This window comes from Rhizophagus irregularis, chromosome 1, assembly GCF_026210795.1.
Source record: "Rhizophagus irregularis chromosome 1, complete sequence".
NCBI lineage: Eukaryota > Fungi > Glomeromycota > Glomeromycetes > Glomerales > Glomeraceae > Rhizophagus > Rhizophagus irregularis.
In genome coordinates this window covers 4,445,316-4,460,551 of record NC_089429.1, presented here as the reverse complement: position 1 = coordinate 4,460,551, position 15,236 = coordinate 4,445,316, and the positions used below count along the sequence as shown (strand labels likewise).

At 27.1% G+C, this 15,236-nt stretch overlaps 5 protein-coding genes across 5 annotated transcripts; all 5 read right to left on the bottom strand.

The window, feature by feature from the left end:
• Positions 1–1,740: 1,740 nt before the first annotated feature.
• OCT59_000913 (uncharacterized protein) lies at positions 1,741–2,197 on the bottom strand (the record flags this gene model as incomplete). The annotated part of the gene is made up of 2 exons (XM_066139201.1): positions 1,741–1,994; positions 2,089–2,197. 2 exons carry the CDS (start codon positions 2,195–2,197, stop codon positions 1,741–1,743), a joined length of 363 nt encoding a protein of 120 aa, XP_065988626.1.
• Positions 2,198–4,011: 1,814 nt separating this feature from the next.
• On the bottom strand, positions 4,012–5,454 carry OCT59_000912 (uncharacterized protein; the record flags this gene model as incomplete). The annotated part of the gene is made up of 1 exon (XM_025324351.1): positions 4,012–5,454. The coding sequence occupies one exon, from the start codon at positions 5,452–5,454 to the stop codon at positions 4,012–4,014; it is 1,443 nt and encodes a 480-aa protein (XP_025186712.1).
• A 2,352-nt stretch (positions 5,455–7,806) lies between these two features.
• OCT59_000911 (uncharacterized protein) lies at positions 7,807–9,234 on the bottom strand (the record flags this gene model as incomplete). Its single annotated transcript, XM_025313729.2, has 1 exon — positions 7,807–9,234. One exon carries the CDS (start codon positions 9,232–9,234, stop codon positions 7,807–7,809), a length of 1,428 nt encoding a protein of 475 aa, XP_025186710.2.
• A 2,022-nt stretch (positions 9,235–11,256) lies between these two features.
• OCT59_000910 (uncharacterized protein) lies at positions 11,257–12,721 on the bottom strand (the record flags this gene model as incomplete). The annotated part of the gene is made up of 2 exons (XM_066139200.1): positions 11,622–12,721; positions 11,257–11,525 (listed from the first exon to the last, which is right to left on the bottom strand). The coding sequence occupies exons 1-2, from the start codon at positions 12,676–12,678 to the stop codon at positions 11,257–11,259; spliced, it is 1,326 nt and encodes a 441-aa protein (XP_065988625.1). The 5' UTR covers positions 12,679–12,721.
• A 502-nt stretch (positions 12,722–13,223) lies between these two features.
• Positions 13,224–14,824, bottom strand: OCT59_000909 (uncharacterized protein; the record flags this gene model as incomplete). Its single annotated transcript, XM_025313727.2, has 1 exon — positions 13,224–14,824. The coding sequence occupies one exon, from the start codon at positions 14,822–14,824 to the stop codon at positions 13,397–13,399; it is 1,428 nt and encodes a 475-aa protein (XP_025186708.2). The 3' UTR covers positions 13,224–13,396.
• Positions 14,825–15,236: the final 412 nt, after the last annotated feature.

Here is a 15,236-nt window from a genome sequence, read left to right as displayed (position 1 = left end):
ATTTATTTCCTAATAGTAGCTAACAACTAACAAGTTTACTTAATAGATTATATATTGATCAGACTGTCATGTCGTTTGAATTTGGTACTTATGTATATATATATATATATAAACAACATATCGTTTAAAAGTTATGCTACGACAAATATTGATTTGATTTATATTTTATTAATATATTATCGTACGGCACTGACCATAACAAGAAGCCTATTGTACTTATCAGTAAAATCTATTTAAATCAAATGATAAATTCTTTCTTTCATTTATTTCTCTGTTCTTGAAAATGCAACATCAAAAAAAGGTATTTTCTTTATTTTCTTATTGTTGCTTTATATTAAAAATTATAAATTCAAATATTATAATAATTATCATAAAAAATTAAGCCAAGCTAATTATACTATATTAATAGAAAATAACATTTTACAAGAAGCACCGTTACAGGAAATTCAAAAGTCGCAAAATATCCAATTGGATAACAGATAATGACTCTATCAAGGAATTCTTACAAGGAAATATTTTTAATAATTGTAATATTACTTTTAACGTAAATCAATAGTAAAATATGTATTATATGTGTATATAATATTACATTTAACATAAATCAATATAGTTTATTTGATACTACGAATAAACTTTAGTCAATATACTATAAAAAATATCTAAAATTAAAACATGTTATGGTCATATATAACCGTACGATAATTTACAATTATTGTTCGAAGCGCAGCAGAGGAAGTAAGATATTGATTATTGATTATTATTTCATTGTAAAATAAAAAGTGTCATTACTATTTAAGTTAATAATGTAATACTTTTATTATAAAAAGTTTGCAAAAATTTTTTTATAACATTTTATTTAACTTTTAATATATATATTTTACATTTTTTCATTTTTTTTTAATATTTATTTTAATGAATATTTTTTTCTGAGATAGTGATTTTTTTTTATCATTTGATGGTCACGTGATTATAGCGCTTCACTTTGAAAAATTTTACGAATGGTGTTCATACAGCGCTCATAATAACTGCAAAATAGTTTACGAACCGCAAAAAATATTTTGATAAACTCTATTTTCATCTACATTATCTACATTATGAATAGTTTTTATATTAATTATTAATTTTGATTATTTTGTTATGAAATAACCTTGATATAGTGACATAATTTTTTCCTATAACTAAAGCTTTGATGGTAAATTATTCCATTATGATACCTCCTGCCTAATACTTAGTACCGTTAACTGTGAAAGCACAAGTTCTTTTGTTCATATCCAATGAACAGTAATTCTTGCACCGTCTTCACGAAATGATGGACAATAATTAATTAGATTTTTAGAATTAAAACACTCGCCGATAATACCTAATACGGTAATACCTATCTAATAGTTTGCCTTCCCGTCAAAAATTCATGATTTAAATCTTCTGATGTATATACTCCAATCCAAACATCTAAATAAGATTTCTCTATAATAACACCCATTCAAAAATACCTTTATTTTCTAGTATCATTTTAGCTCTGACGTTATGCCATCTTTGAGTTTTACTTTGCAGACATGCGACTTTTCCATTATCCTCCAAAACACAATTTGGTTGGGTATCCCTCGAATATTATTTAAATCGATTTAATCTTGCTTTTTGTCAATAAAAATTCAAAATTATTTTGCTGGAATAATTTCTAACGCTAGTAGTTCAATGATATCAGTTCTTTAGCAACTTTTTGGGTGATAGATTTATTTTTATTTAAACTGAGTTTTTTACCTGTCCTATTTTTTCCAAGGTTGGTAATCGTTCCATGAAAGTTTTATACGCATCATGTTTTGCTGCAAGAGTAGCACTATATCGAAAAACTTCGTTGCAAAAGGCTTTTTCTTTCATAAGTACAATATAAAGATATTGAAGACTTGCAATAGACAAACGATCAAATTCAATGGTATGTAATGCTGCTTTAACCAATAAATTTAAAAGAATATTATTTTTCGTTAATGGAATTTTTTCTGCAAATTTAGATAATAATTCTGGTGAATTATTTTCATTGTGATTTTTTTTTTATCTTATTTTTGAAAGTTTTGATAATAAAATTCTGAAGACCTGATAAATGAAAATAGTCGGTAGCGTAAGAAGCTTCAATTATATTATCTTTTGTTAAAGACTCTTCTTTAATTGATCCATTGTAGATATATTCTATTGCGATCTCCATTCCAATGGAATTTAATATTTGGAAAAGGAATTTCATAACTTTCCTTCATTTCATTATAAAGGAATCTATCAAACACTTCGGAACTTGCAGCTAAAATTGTTCTACAGCGGTACAGCCATGTAATTTCTTTTCACCTTCACATAAATTCTCTATCTATACTTTGGATTATTTATTAATAACTCTTAAATGAATATCCTCTCGTTATTGCTTAGAAGAAAAAAAAATTCTTTATTTATATAAAAAGTGAAGTTTTTTATTTATCGCCGTTTTCAAAATAGTGTACGCAATTTATTTGTGATTGTATATTCGAATACCAATATTCGCCCGGTTTTCGTCCGTTTTTTGACCATATTTCGTCCGGTTTTCGTCCGGTTTTCGGTTTTCTTTTTTTTTATTCAATTTAACTGAATACATCATTTTGAAAACGGCGATAAATTTTTTTTTTCAACTTTCAAATGAAACTTCATTTATGTAACAAAGATGTTGTACTAACTATATGGAACAAAGCATTTCCGTGAATCCGTCATTGCTACGCCTTTATCATGATTATAATGATTTACTGAAGTTGTTATTCAGTATATTATACTTCGATTAGACTGAAATCAATATACTGTATAAATAATTTCTTTCGTCAAGTATTGTAACTTGTCAATTTTAAAATTTAGTAAGTGTGAATTTGGTTAAATATTTGATACATTTTCATCTCGTTTAAATGTTGTGCTACCAATAAATTTGATTCATTGCTTATTACCGTCTAGCACTTCTTTAAAAATCTGCATATTTAATACAAAATTTAAAGTCTTGTATATTAAATTCTTTTAGTATTGTCAGGATAGAAGTTGTATCCGGGTGCTATTCAATTTTTAATCTGGGTAAATTGTAAAAGACTTAGGAGTGCTCTAGACAGTAATTGACACGCTAAATACTGAACTATACGATTTAAAATTTACACTAAGCTCTTTGTTTCATACTATTTTTATTTTATAATCTTTTGAACTACGCAATAATTATATTTTATTCTTATAATTCTTATATAACTTTTGTCAAAAATTTCTCGTTAGTTTAATGCATTTTTCCGTATTCTCTTATGATACGTTATTTCTAAGGAAAAAAATCACAAAAACTTTATAAAAAACGTATCCAGTTTTTTATAGGGTAAATATTAAAATGATTTCTTGAAGCGCAGCAGAGGACACTCAAGACCACCGCGTGTAATGGCCAATAAAATTTTAGTACAGATGTACAGTATATGACTATTAATTATTTTTTTATTGTAAAAAAAAGTTGCGTTGCTATATAAATTAAACATGTAATAAATTTTTTTTATCGATCAGTAATAAAAAATATATACTAAAAAAAAAATGTATGAAAAAAAAATGTTCACTAAAATGAATATTTTTAAAAAAAATAAATTAAAGTTGTATAAAGTTTATTAAATATATTAAATTATAAAAAATAGTTTAGTGCCGAGTTAATTATTATAACGCTTCGGATGCTCTAACTGTCTAACGGTTCCCCTTCCCTAGTCATTTATAAGTATAGATAAATATAAAACAAGTTTTCTACTTTGATTATGAAAAATAAATTTTACCATATATCGCATACTTTATCACCTTTTACATTAATAGCTATACAAATTTCATAATACTAAACCAAAACATTTTGACAAACTTTGAAAAATTCTAATATATTCACTCCTCTACATTAGAGTAAATTCAATCGGGACAAATCTATAATAAATACACCTCTTAGTATTCCGATTAGAATATTTTTTAATAAACTTATATAAAAATGATAAAATAATTTCCTATAATTTAAACATCTTTCTGATGAGGCTGAATTCTAAGTCGAGCAGGATGATTAAAAGATACTACTGGGTAAAGCTTTGCAGGTAAATTATTCCATGCTGACACTTCCGGATATTTTGTACCATTAACTGTAAAAGAACAAGTTCTTTTATTCATATCTAAATGAACAGTAATTCTTGTACCATCTCCGAAAGATGAGCAGTAAATTATTCCCTTGTTAGAATTAGCGCAATATCCATTGGTACCTAATACCCATCCAGTTGGTTGCCTTCCTGCAAAGAATTCATAACTTAAATTTTCTGGTGCACATACTCCTACCCAGGCATCTACACAAGCTTTCTCCATAATAACGTCCCATTCAAAAATTCCTTTACCTTCTAGTACCATTTTAGCTCTAACATTTCGCCATGAACCAGTTCTACTTTTTAAATATACAATTTTTCCATTATCTTCAATAAGAACATTTGATCCACATTCAGACTCATCCCAAACATATTTTGAATAAATTTGGATAGGTATTCCTCGAGTATCATTTAACTCAGATTTATTTAATCTTGCTTTTTGTCGATAAATATCCAAAATAACAGTTGCTGGGATAATTTCTAATGGTTCAATAATATCGGCCAAAATTTGTCCATCAATTCTCATAAAATCAATATATTTCACTAAAGGTTCCAATTCTTTAGCAACCTTTTGATCGATAATTAATTTATCATCATTTTCTACTTTAGCCGAATTCACTACCTTTTCTATTTGTTCAAGGGTTGGTAACTGTTCTATAAGAATTTTATGTGCATCATTAGAAACTTGTTTTGCTGCAAGAATAGCACTATATCGAAAAACTTCATATTCAGGAGTTGCAAAAGGCTTTTTCTTTTCATTTGTACAAGATAAAAGATATTTAAGACCTGCAATAGATAATCGACCAAATTCAATATTATTTAATGGTATAGCTGCTACCGCTTCAACTAATAAATTTAAAAAGATATTATCTTCCGATAATGGAATTTTTTCCGAAATTTTAGATAATAATTCTGGTGAATAATTTTTTGCAAAATTGGTATTCTTAACTGTTTTCATGATAAAATCCTGAAGGTCCGGTAATTGAAAATAGTCGGCAGCGTAAAATGCTTCGACAGTATTATCTTTTGTTAAAGATTCTTCTTTAATTGATCCCGTATATATATATTCTAATATTATTTCCATTCCAATTGAACTAATCTTTGGAAAAGAAATTTGTTTATCATAACTTTCCTTCATTCCATTATAAAGTAATCTATCAAATACTTCGGACCTTGCAGCTAAAATTGCCCTACAACCATGTAATTTCTTTTCATCTTCACATAAAATTTCTATATCACTATATTTTGGATTATTTATTAATAATCTCAAATCTTGTTCTAATGAATATCCTCTTGCCCTGTAATTTTTACTGTAACTCGGTTCCATTTCTTTATAAAAAAAAAAAAATTTTTTTTAAAAAAAAAATTAAACTTTATTTATGCAATAATTTATGCAACAAAGATTTTGTACTAGCCATATGGATAAATATTTCCGAAAATCATTGCTGCGCCTTCATCATAGGTTATACTAATTTTCGCCTCTTGGATCCGACGTGGAATTAGCTTGGATTCCATATAATGACGGCAGAAGACATGGGTCCGGATGATTACAAATGATTACAAAACAAAAAATTCCAAATGTTGGTCAATCGGACACGGTTCACTAGCCAGAATCAATAGAAGTAGGGGCGAAAATTAGTATAGCCGGCGACATAAAGTTATAAAAATTTGATCCAAATTTTAATTTTTTTGTGTTTAACCAATAAAATTGCTCTAAAATTGTGTCATATGATAAACTAAAGTTAAGAATGTATTGATTTTACCTAAATAGTATTTATTTGTTATAATATTATAATATGCAAATTGATACAAAATTTTAATATGTGAAATTTCTTGATACATGATTAGATGATAAAAAAATTTTGCCCTTAAAAATTAAAACCCGTGCGACCAGTTTAAATTAAAGTAAATTTTGATATTAGAAACTTCATATCGCCTTATTATCTAGGGAAATTTTTTGTTTATACATAATTATTTTAGTCAATCAAGTTCATTAATAGATAACAAGTTTTATTTAGGTGGTATTTAGTATATTATATATCAATTAAAATTAAACTGAAATTAATTAAATTTATTAAGTGTGAATTTGGTTGTTTGATATGCTGTTATATAAAATAATTAATATATTTTTATGACATACGATAGTAAATACTGAATTGTACAATTTAGAAACTATAGGTAATACCACTTGAACTCTTTATTTCATACTATTTTTATTTCTATAATCTTTCGAATTACACATTAATTATATGTTACTTTTATAATTCTGTATAACTTTTGTTTAAATTTGTTCTAATTAACTCGTAACTCACTATATTTTACAATTATTTTTTCGAAGCGTAGCGAAGCTGCAGAGGATAGTAAATTATACTCAAGACCGCCACGTGTAATGGGCTAATGGCCAATGTAATTTTAGCACAGATGTACAGTACGTGGCTATTAGTCATTTTTTTATTGCTACATAAATTAAAAATGTAATACTTTTTTTTTTCATAATAAAAAGTTTGTAGAAAGATTTTTTTAAAAAAAATTTTTTATCACGAAATTTATTTTATATTATATACTGTATATTCTTTAGTAATTAGTTTTTTTTTAGTCGAAACATTTTTTTCATGATACATTTTTTTACTTTATATTTATTCTTTTACATTTGATTATAGCACTTCAGATGCTCTAATAGTTCCCATTCGCTAGTAATTTGTATGCGTAGATAAATGTGAAGCAAGGGTTTGTCAGTGTTTATGGGGTTAATTTTTGTTGATCACACTAAAAATTGAAAATTGCTACACAAGTGTCCAACAAATTTCTAAATGCAAGCGGTTATTATTAAAATAGCAAGCATTTTTCATTTTTTTTATGGTTGAAAATCGGTAACAGATTTGAGCATTTTTGCATAGTACTATTTTCATATTGAAAATTAAAATTAAAATTACCAGACTTAATACTTATCATCCCCTATAAAAAAATTTTTCAGAAAAATGATCACGTGTCTGAGTTTCTAACTAGAAAAACGATCATTTATCGGAGTTTGTTTTTTTATAGACATGGTGCTAACCCATATTGTATTATAACATATATGCAGGTCAATGCTAATTAAGGAAGAACAATAATTTGGGCTTTATCCGAATTTATATAGTAATTTCTGTTGATCCTTAGGCGGACCAGGGACTCCGGGTAATATATAAATAGGTAACAAGAGATCGGCACTCATTGCTACACATCTCTTCAGGGCCAGAATTACGTAATGCAGCCTGACATTATCCAAAAGAGGAAGGATCATCGGTTCAAAAACTCCGTATTGTTACCTTTTTATGTTACATTTTACGAGCGACGTTCATGCAGTGCTCACATATTTTATCAACCCTTTTACGTTAATAGGAAATAGCTATGCAAGTTCAAGTATTAAATAACTACTAAATAATAACAAAAAAATTATAATAGCTCTACATTACGAATAAGCTCTACCGAGATAAATAAATAACGGATAACAAATAAATTATTTATTCTGATCAGAAATTTGTCATTACTTTTTGAGTATTTTTTTTATCATGAACTAAATCTGATTATCTAAAATTTCTATAACAAAAGTTTATAAAAAAAATCTGAGTATCTAAAAATTTCTATAACAAAAACATAAAAAAAAATCTGATTATCTAAAACAAAAGCTTATATAAAATGATTAAACACTTTTCTGATGGGGCTGAATTCGAAGTCGAGCAGGATAATTAAAAGATGCTACCGGATAAAGCTTTGATGGTAAATTATTCCATGCTGACACTTCCGGATATTTTGTACCGTTAACGATAAAAGAACAAGTTCTTTTATTCATATCCAAATGAACAGTAATTCTTGAACCATCTCCAAATGGTGGGCAATAACTTGATCCTTTATTAGAGTTATAACAATATCCATTGGTACCTAATACCCATCCAGTTAGTTGTTTTCCTGCAAAGAATTCGTAACTTAAATTTTCTGGTGCACATACTCCCACCCAAGCATTTACACAAGCTTTTTCCATAATAAAATCCCATTCAAAAATTCCTTTACCTTCTAGTATCATTTTGGCTCTAACATTTCGCCATGAATCAGTTGCACTTTTTAAACATACAATTTTTCCATTTTCTTTAATAAGAACATTTGATCCACGTTCTAACTCATCCCAAACATATTTTGAATAAATTGGAATGGGTATTCCTCGAGTATTATTTAATTCAGATTTAGTTAATCTTACTTTTTTTCGATAAACAAACAAAATTATTTTTGCTGGAATAATTCCTAATGGTTCAATAATCTCAACCAATATTTGTCCATCAATTCTCATGAAATCAATATATTTCACTAAAGGTTCCAATTCTTTAGCAATTTCTTGGTGATTGATAATTGATTTATCATCATTATCTACTTGAGCCGAATTCATTACTTGTTCTAATTGTTCAAGGGTTGGTAACCGTTCCATAAGAGTTTTATGAGCATCATTAGAAACTTGTTTTGCTGCAAGAATAGCACTATATCGAAAGACCTCATATTCAACGGTCGCAAAAAGCTTTTCCTTTTCATATGTACAAGATAAAAGATACTGAATACCTTTAATAGATAATCGACCAAATTCAATATTATTTAATGGTATAACTGCTACCGCTTCAACTAATAAATTTAAAAAAATATTATCTTCTGTTAATGGAATTTTTTCCGCAAATTTAGATAGTAACTCTGGTGAATAATTTTCTGTACAATAATTTTTTAATGTTTTTTTAAAAGTGTTCATAATAAAATTCTGAAGTTCAGTTAATTGTAAAAAATCTGCAGCGTAATAAGACTCTATCACATTATCTTTTGTTAAAGACTCTTCTTTAATTGATCCCGTATATATATATTCTAATATGATTTCCATTCCAATTGAATTGATCTTTGGAAATGAAATTTGATTTTCGTAACTTTCCTTCATTCCATTATAAAGTAACCTATCAAATACTTCGGACCTTGCAGCTAAAATTGCTCTACAACCATATAATTTCTTTTTATCTTCACATAAAATTTCTACATCACTATATTTTGGATTATTTATTAATAATCTCAAATCTTGTTCTAATGAATCTCCTCTCATCATTGTTTAGGAAAAAAAAAAAGAAATAATTTAATTTTTTTCAAAAAAAATAAATACTAATAAATAAATAATTCAAAAGGAACCTTATTTATATAACAAAGTTTTCGTACAAGGTTGTACCAACATATGGAAAATAGTATTTCCGATTAGAGTTCATTTCCGTTATCCGTTTTTTAACAGATACCTACGGTATTTGGATTCCGGATTGAACGGATAAAAATTTTGGATATCCGGACACGTTAATTTTTGGCCAAAATGATCGACATTTCGATCACCAAGTGAGTCCCCGGAAAAAGGTTGTATGTAATTTTGTAAAATTTTCCTCTTATGGATAATTTGATAATCCCAGTCAGGAAATTATTTCCTTTTCCAGATACCGGCCGGCATTACTTACAATTCCGGTCCTGTAAATTTCGTTTTTAAATTTGGCTCTGCAAAATAGGATGAACGGATGAGGAACGTAAAGATGAAATTTTTTTGCCTTACGTTACTCACTTTAATACTCCTTAAATATCACGTGATCCGTACAACAGAAAGTATTTAGATAATTTATACGTAACAGTCGTAACATTTATCAAAAAAAAAAAAATTTTTTTTTGAAATATTATATATAAAAGATTTTATATAATTTTATTCTTTATTTAAAAATTAGTGCTTTTACACTTTATTACAATAGAATCAATTTCAATAAGCAAATAAACAAACATTATTTTTAATGAAATAATTTTTAAATACGCATAAAAAAAATACAAAATGACTCCAAGGGCTTGTTTCAGCTAAAAATACATTAATATTGTTATGAATATTAGAGTTGTTTTAATAAAAAAATTAATATTAATACTTGAGTGGTTCCATACCTGCCGAACAACTTATTTGCAAAGCACTGAAATCGCGCTGTAAAATTGAAAAATAAATGTATTATGACAGTTAAAAAAAAAATCTATTTCTTTCACAAATATTTAAACAATATTAATAAAAATGTTTGTATTCCATACTTGTTAAATGACTCTTATTAGTCACCCAAGTCTTGCAAGTGCAAGTCTTGCTTCATTAAACTGAAGTATTAAATTAATATTATAAAATCTGTAAGAAAACGCGTTTCAAATATAGTTTACAATTGAATGATAATATTCCATACTTAAGTTCTTTAAGAATATTTAACTTCTTTATCATCTAATAGATTTAAAAAAATATTTTTAATACGGAAAAAAAGAAAAAAAGAAGAGTTTACTCACTTACTATACTGTATACGATGAACGAGAATTATTGCTGCGCCTTCATGATTAACAAATTAAGGTTTAACAACTAACAGGTTTTCTCGAATGGTACGAATGGTATTCAATGTATATTTATTGGTAAGTGTAGATAAATGTGAAACAAGTTTGTTACTTTGAGCAAAAGTATAAATAATAAATTTTTTTGGCATTCGAATTATTTATTTCATGAGGAGTTGGGAATAATAGGGTTTTTTTCCCGAAAGGAAAAACCCCTAATGTTCCCTTCCCATGAAATAAATGGGTAATCCCCTGGTGCGTGTCACTCATTAAATATTTAATTATTTAAACTAAAATTAGTAATTTCCCGGCTATCTATATGAGGCCGGGAAATAAGTAAACGAAGACAGCTAATCACTCGCAATTGTGATCATGAGTGACACAATCCCTATGTATAACAAATACAAATACAAAAATACCTTAAAATTAAATATTATTCGTCAATTAAATTTATTAAATAAATCAAATAAATCGAATCTAAGAGATTCTGTCTAATGAATACATAAAGGAAACTAGTTATATATTTTGATTTCTACTAAAGTAATAATTTTTATACTAGTAAGATTCGACTCAAATAAAAAAATAAATTCTCATAACCCTCAATTTTTTTTCAAATTTATCAAACTATTTAGTTAGTGTGATACTGTTTTTATCAACCTATTACACTGCAATTTTTAGACTTGATAATTTACAAGTAAAATTACATTATTTAGTGACTAAATTCATAAACTCATTAATAAAATTTCCATAACTAAATATATTTTTGATGAGGCTCAATTCTAAAACGACCAGGATAGCATAATGATGCTACTGGATAAAGCTTTGATGGTAAATTATTCCATTCTGTTACCTCCTTATACTTAGTACCGTTAACTGTAAAAGCACAAGTTCTTTTATTCATATCCAGATGAACAGTAATTCTTGCACCATCTCCGAATGATGGACAATAATTGTTTATATAATTTCCAGAATTATAACAACGTCCCTTAGTACCTAATACCCATCCAACTGGTTGCTTTCCTGCAAAGAATTCATAATTTAAATTTTCTGGCGAACATACTCCTACCCAAGCATCTCCACAAGCTTTTTCTATAATAAAATCCCATTCAAAAATACCTTTATCTTCCAGTATCATTTTAGCTTTAACATTTCGTGATGATTTTGTTTGACTTTGTAAGCGTACAATTTTTCCATTATTCTCAAATATAAGTTTTGATCCACATGCTGTATCATCCCATACACAAACTGGTATGGGTATTCCTCGAATATTATTTAAATCAGATTCATTTAATTTTGCTTTTTGTCGATAAACATCCAAAATTATTTTTTCAGAGATAATTTCTAATGGTTCGATGACATCGGTCAAAATTTGTCCTTCAATTCTTCTGAAATCAATAAATTTAATTAAAGGCTCCAATTCTTTAACTACCTTTTGGTGATCGGTAATAATTTTATTTTCATTTTTTACCTTTATTGGGTTTTCTATTTGTTTTATTTGTTCCAAGGTTGGTAACTGTTTCATAAGGGCTTTATATGCATTATCAGAAACTTGTTTTGCTGTAAGAATAGCGCTATATCGAAAAACTTCATATTCTGGGGTTGCAAAAGGAGTTCCTTCTTCATGTGTACAAGTTAAAAGATATTGAAGACCTGAAATAGATAATCGACCAAATTCAATTCTATTTAATGGAATAATTGATACCGCTTCAACTAATAAATTTAGAAGAATATTATTTTCTGTTAATGGAATTTTTTCCGCAAATTTAGATAATAATTCCGGTGAATAGTTCTCTGTGTAATTTTTTTTTAATGTATTCTTGAAAGTTTTCATTATAAAATTTTGAAGTTCTGTTAATTGAAAATAATCTGCAGCGTAAAAAATTTCAATCATATTATCTTTTGTTAAAGATTCTTCTTTAATTGATCCTGTATAAATATATTCTAATATCATCTCCATTCCAATAGAATTAATCTTTGGAAAAGAAATTTCTTTTTCATAACTTTCCTTCATTCCATTATAAAGTAATCTATCAAATACTTCGGATCTTGCCGCTAAAATTGCTCTACAACCATGTAATTTCTTTTCATCCTCACATATAATTTCTACATCACTATATTTTTGATTATTTATTAATAATCTTAAATCTTGTTCTAATGAATATCCTCTCGTCATTGCAGATAAAAAAGTTTTTTTTTTTAAAAAAAAAGAAAATAAAAATTATTTAAATTTCAAATGAAGCGGGCTTATTTTATGCATCATATAAAGGTTCGTACTATGTTGTACTAGATACACAAGCCACATGGGAAAAAATATTTCCGAAAAATTTGCTGCGCCTTCATGATTAACAACTCGGGAAAATTTCGTTCTAATACGCCGATTAGGCTTTTTATGCCAAAAACCAATCATCAAGTTCATAGCATGTCAAATTGAGTTTTCTATCAATACTAATATTGATTATTTGATATTAGTTATTGTGTTAAATCACATATAATTTGACGCAGTAATTATCTTTATTCTTACAGTAGGTAACTTATGATGAACTATCCTTTTTCTTGAGATAAACTTCGAAAAAATTCTAGTATTAATTATTAGTCAATTAATTATTTTTTCCGACAGTTCAGCGTTAAACCCATAATATATCATATTACTGCTATTGTAAGCTTGATCAAATTGGCCATTATTCATAATACACAGTTTTTTCTTTAGAATATAACGTTATCACTACTCAGTTATTATTGATACTTTATTTGTATTGTTTTATAATCCTACGAGTACATTGTAAATTTTTTAGACCCAAATGTTTAACAAATAAATTTGAGATATAATAATAAGAAAAAACATTCTTTATAACTAGCAAAATAACGATCAGATAATAAGCTTGTAAACAAAATTAACCATTTTTAAAATGAGGCTGAATTCGAGATCGACCAGGGTAACGCAATGATACTACTGGATAAAGTTTCGGCGACAAATTATTCCATTCTGATACTTCCCGATATTTTTTACCATTAACTGTAAAAGAACAAGTTCTTTTATTCAAATCTATATGAACAGTAATTCTTGTACCATCACCAAATGAAGGACAATAACTTAACCATTTTCCCGAATTACAAATACTACCATCGTTACCTAATACCCATCCGGTTGGTTGATTTCCAGCAAAGAATTCATAATTAAAATTTTCTGATGAACAGACTCCAACCCAAGCATTTGCACATACTTTCTCAACTATTACGTCCCATTCAAAGATACCATTATTTTCTAATAAAATTTTAGCTCTAACATTTTGCCATGAATTAAGATCATTTGGTGCATATACAACTTTTTTATTATCTTCAATAATAAGTTTTGATCCAAATTCTAATTCATCCCAAACATAATTTGAATAAGTTAGCATGGGTATTCCTCGAATATCATTTGAATCGGATTTATTTAATATCGCTTTTTGTCGATAAATATCTGTAATAATATTTGCTGAGATAAGTTCTAATGGTTCTATGACATTTGCCAAAACTCTTCCTTTAATTCGTATGAAATCGATAAATTTAATTAAAGGCTCCAATTCTTTAGCAATTTCTTGGTGATTGATAATAAATTTATTTATGCTATCTATTTGAACCAAATTCTCTAATTGTTCTACTTGATCCAAGGTTGGTAGCCGTTCCATAAGAGTTTTATACGCTTCATTAGAAACTTGTTTCGCTGCAAGGATAGCACTATATCGAAAAACCTCATATTCCGGAGTTGCAAAAGGTTTTTTCTTTTCATATGTACAAGATAAAAGATACTGAAGACCTTTAATAGATAATCGACCAAATTCAATAGTATCTAACGGAATAATTGCTACTGCTTCAATTAATAAATTTAAAAAAATATTATTTTCTGTTAATGGAAATTTTTCCGCAAATTTTGATAATAATTCTGGTGAATAATTTTCTATGGAATTCTTTTCTAATGTATTTTTAAAAGTTTTCATTACAAAATTTTGAAGTTCTGTTAATTGAAAATAATCTGCAGCGTAAAAAATTTCAATCATATTATCTTTTGTTAAAAATTCTTCTTTAATTGATCCTGTATACATATATTCTAATAGGATTTCCATTCCAATGGAATTAATCTTTGGAATAGAAATTTCTTTTTCATAACTTTCCTTCATTCCATTATAAAGTAATCTATCAAATACTTCGGATCTAGCTGCTAAAATTGCTCTACAACCATGTAATTTCTTTTCATCCTCACATATAATTTCTATATCACTATATTTTGGATTATTTACTAATAATCTTAAATCTTGTTCTAATGAATACCCTCTCGTCATTGCAGATAAAAAATTTTTTTTTTTAAAAAAAAAAATTTTAAATTCCAATTTATGCAGATTCGTACTAGTCGTCTAGTCGTGCTAGCCATATGGGAAAAAATATTTCCGAGAAATTTGCTGCGCCTTCATGATGAGAAAATTTCGTCCATTACGCAGTCAAATAAAAGTTTTCTTGAGTATTTGGTATATATTAAATCGATTAGACTTTCAAGTTTGGTTTTCAATATTGATATTAGTTATTGTCCAATTTATTAATAGATTACGAAGTTCAACTTGACTCTGACGTAAATCTGACGTAATTTCTAATTCATGAATCATGAGGCTAAAAATTTATTAAAGTATTGAAAATAGCGGAATAAGAGATCCTACAGAAATTTTGTTTTTACGAAATTATATGTTAATTACGCACTCT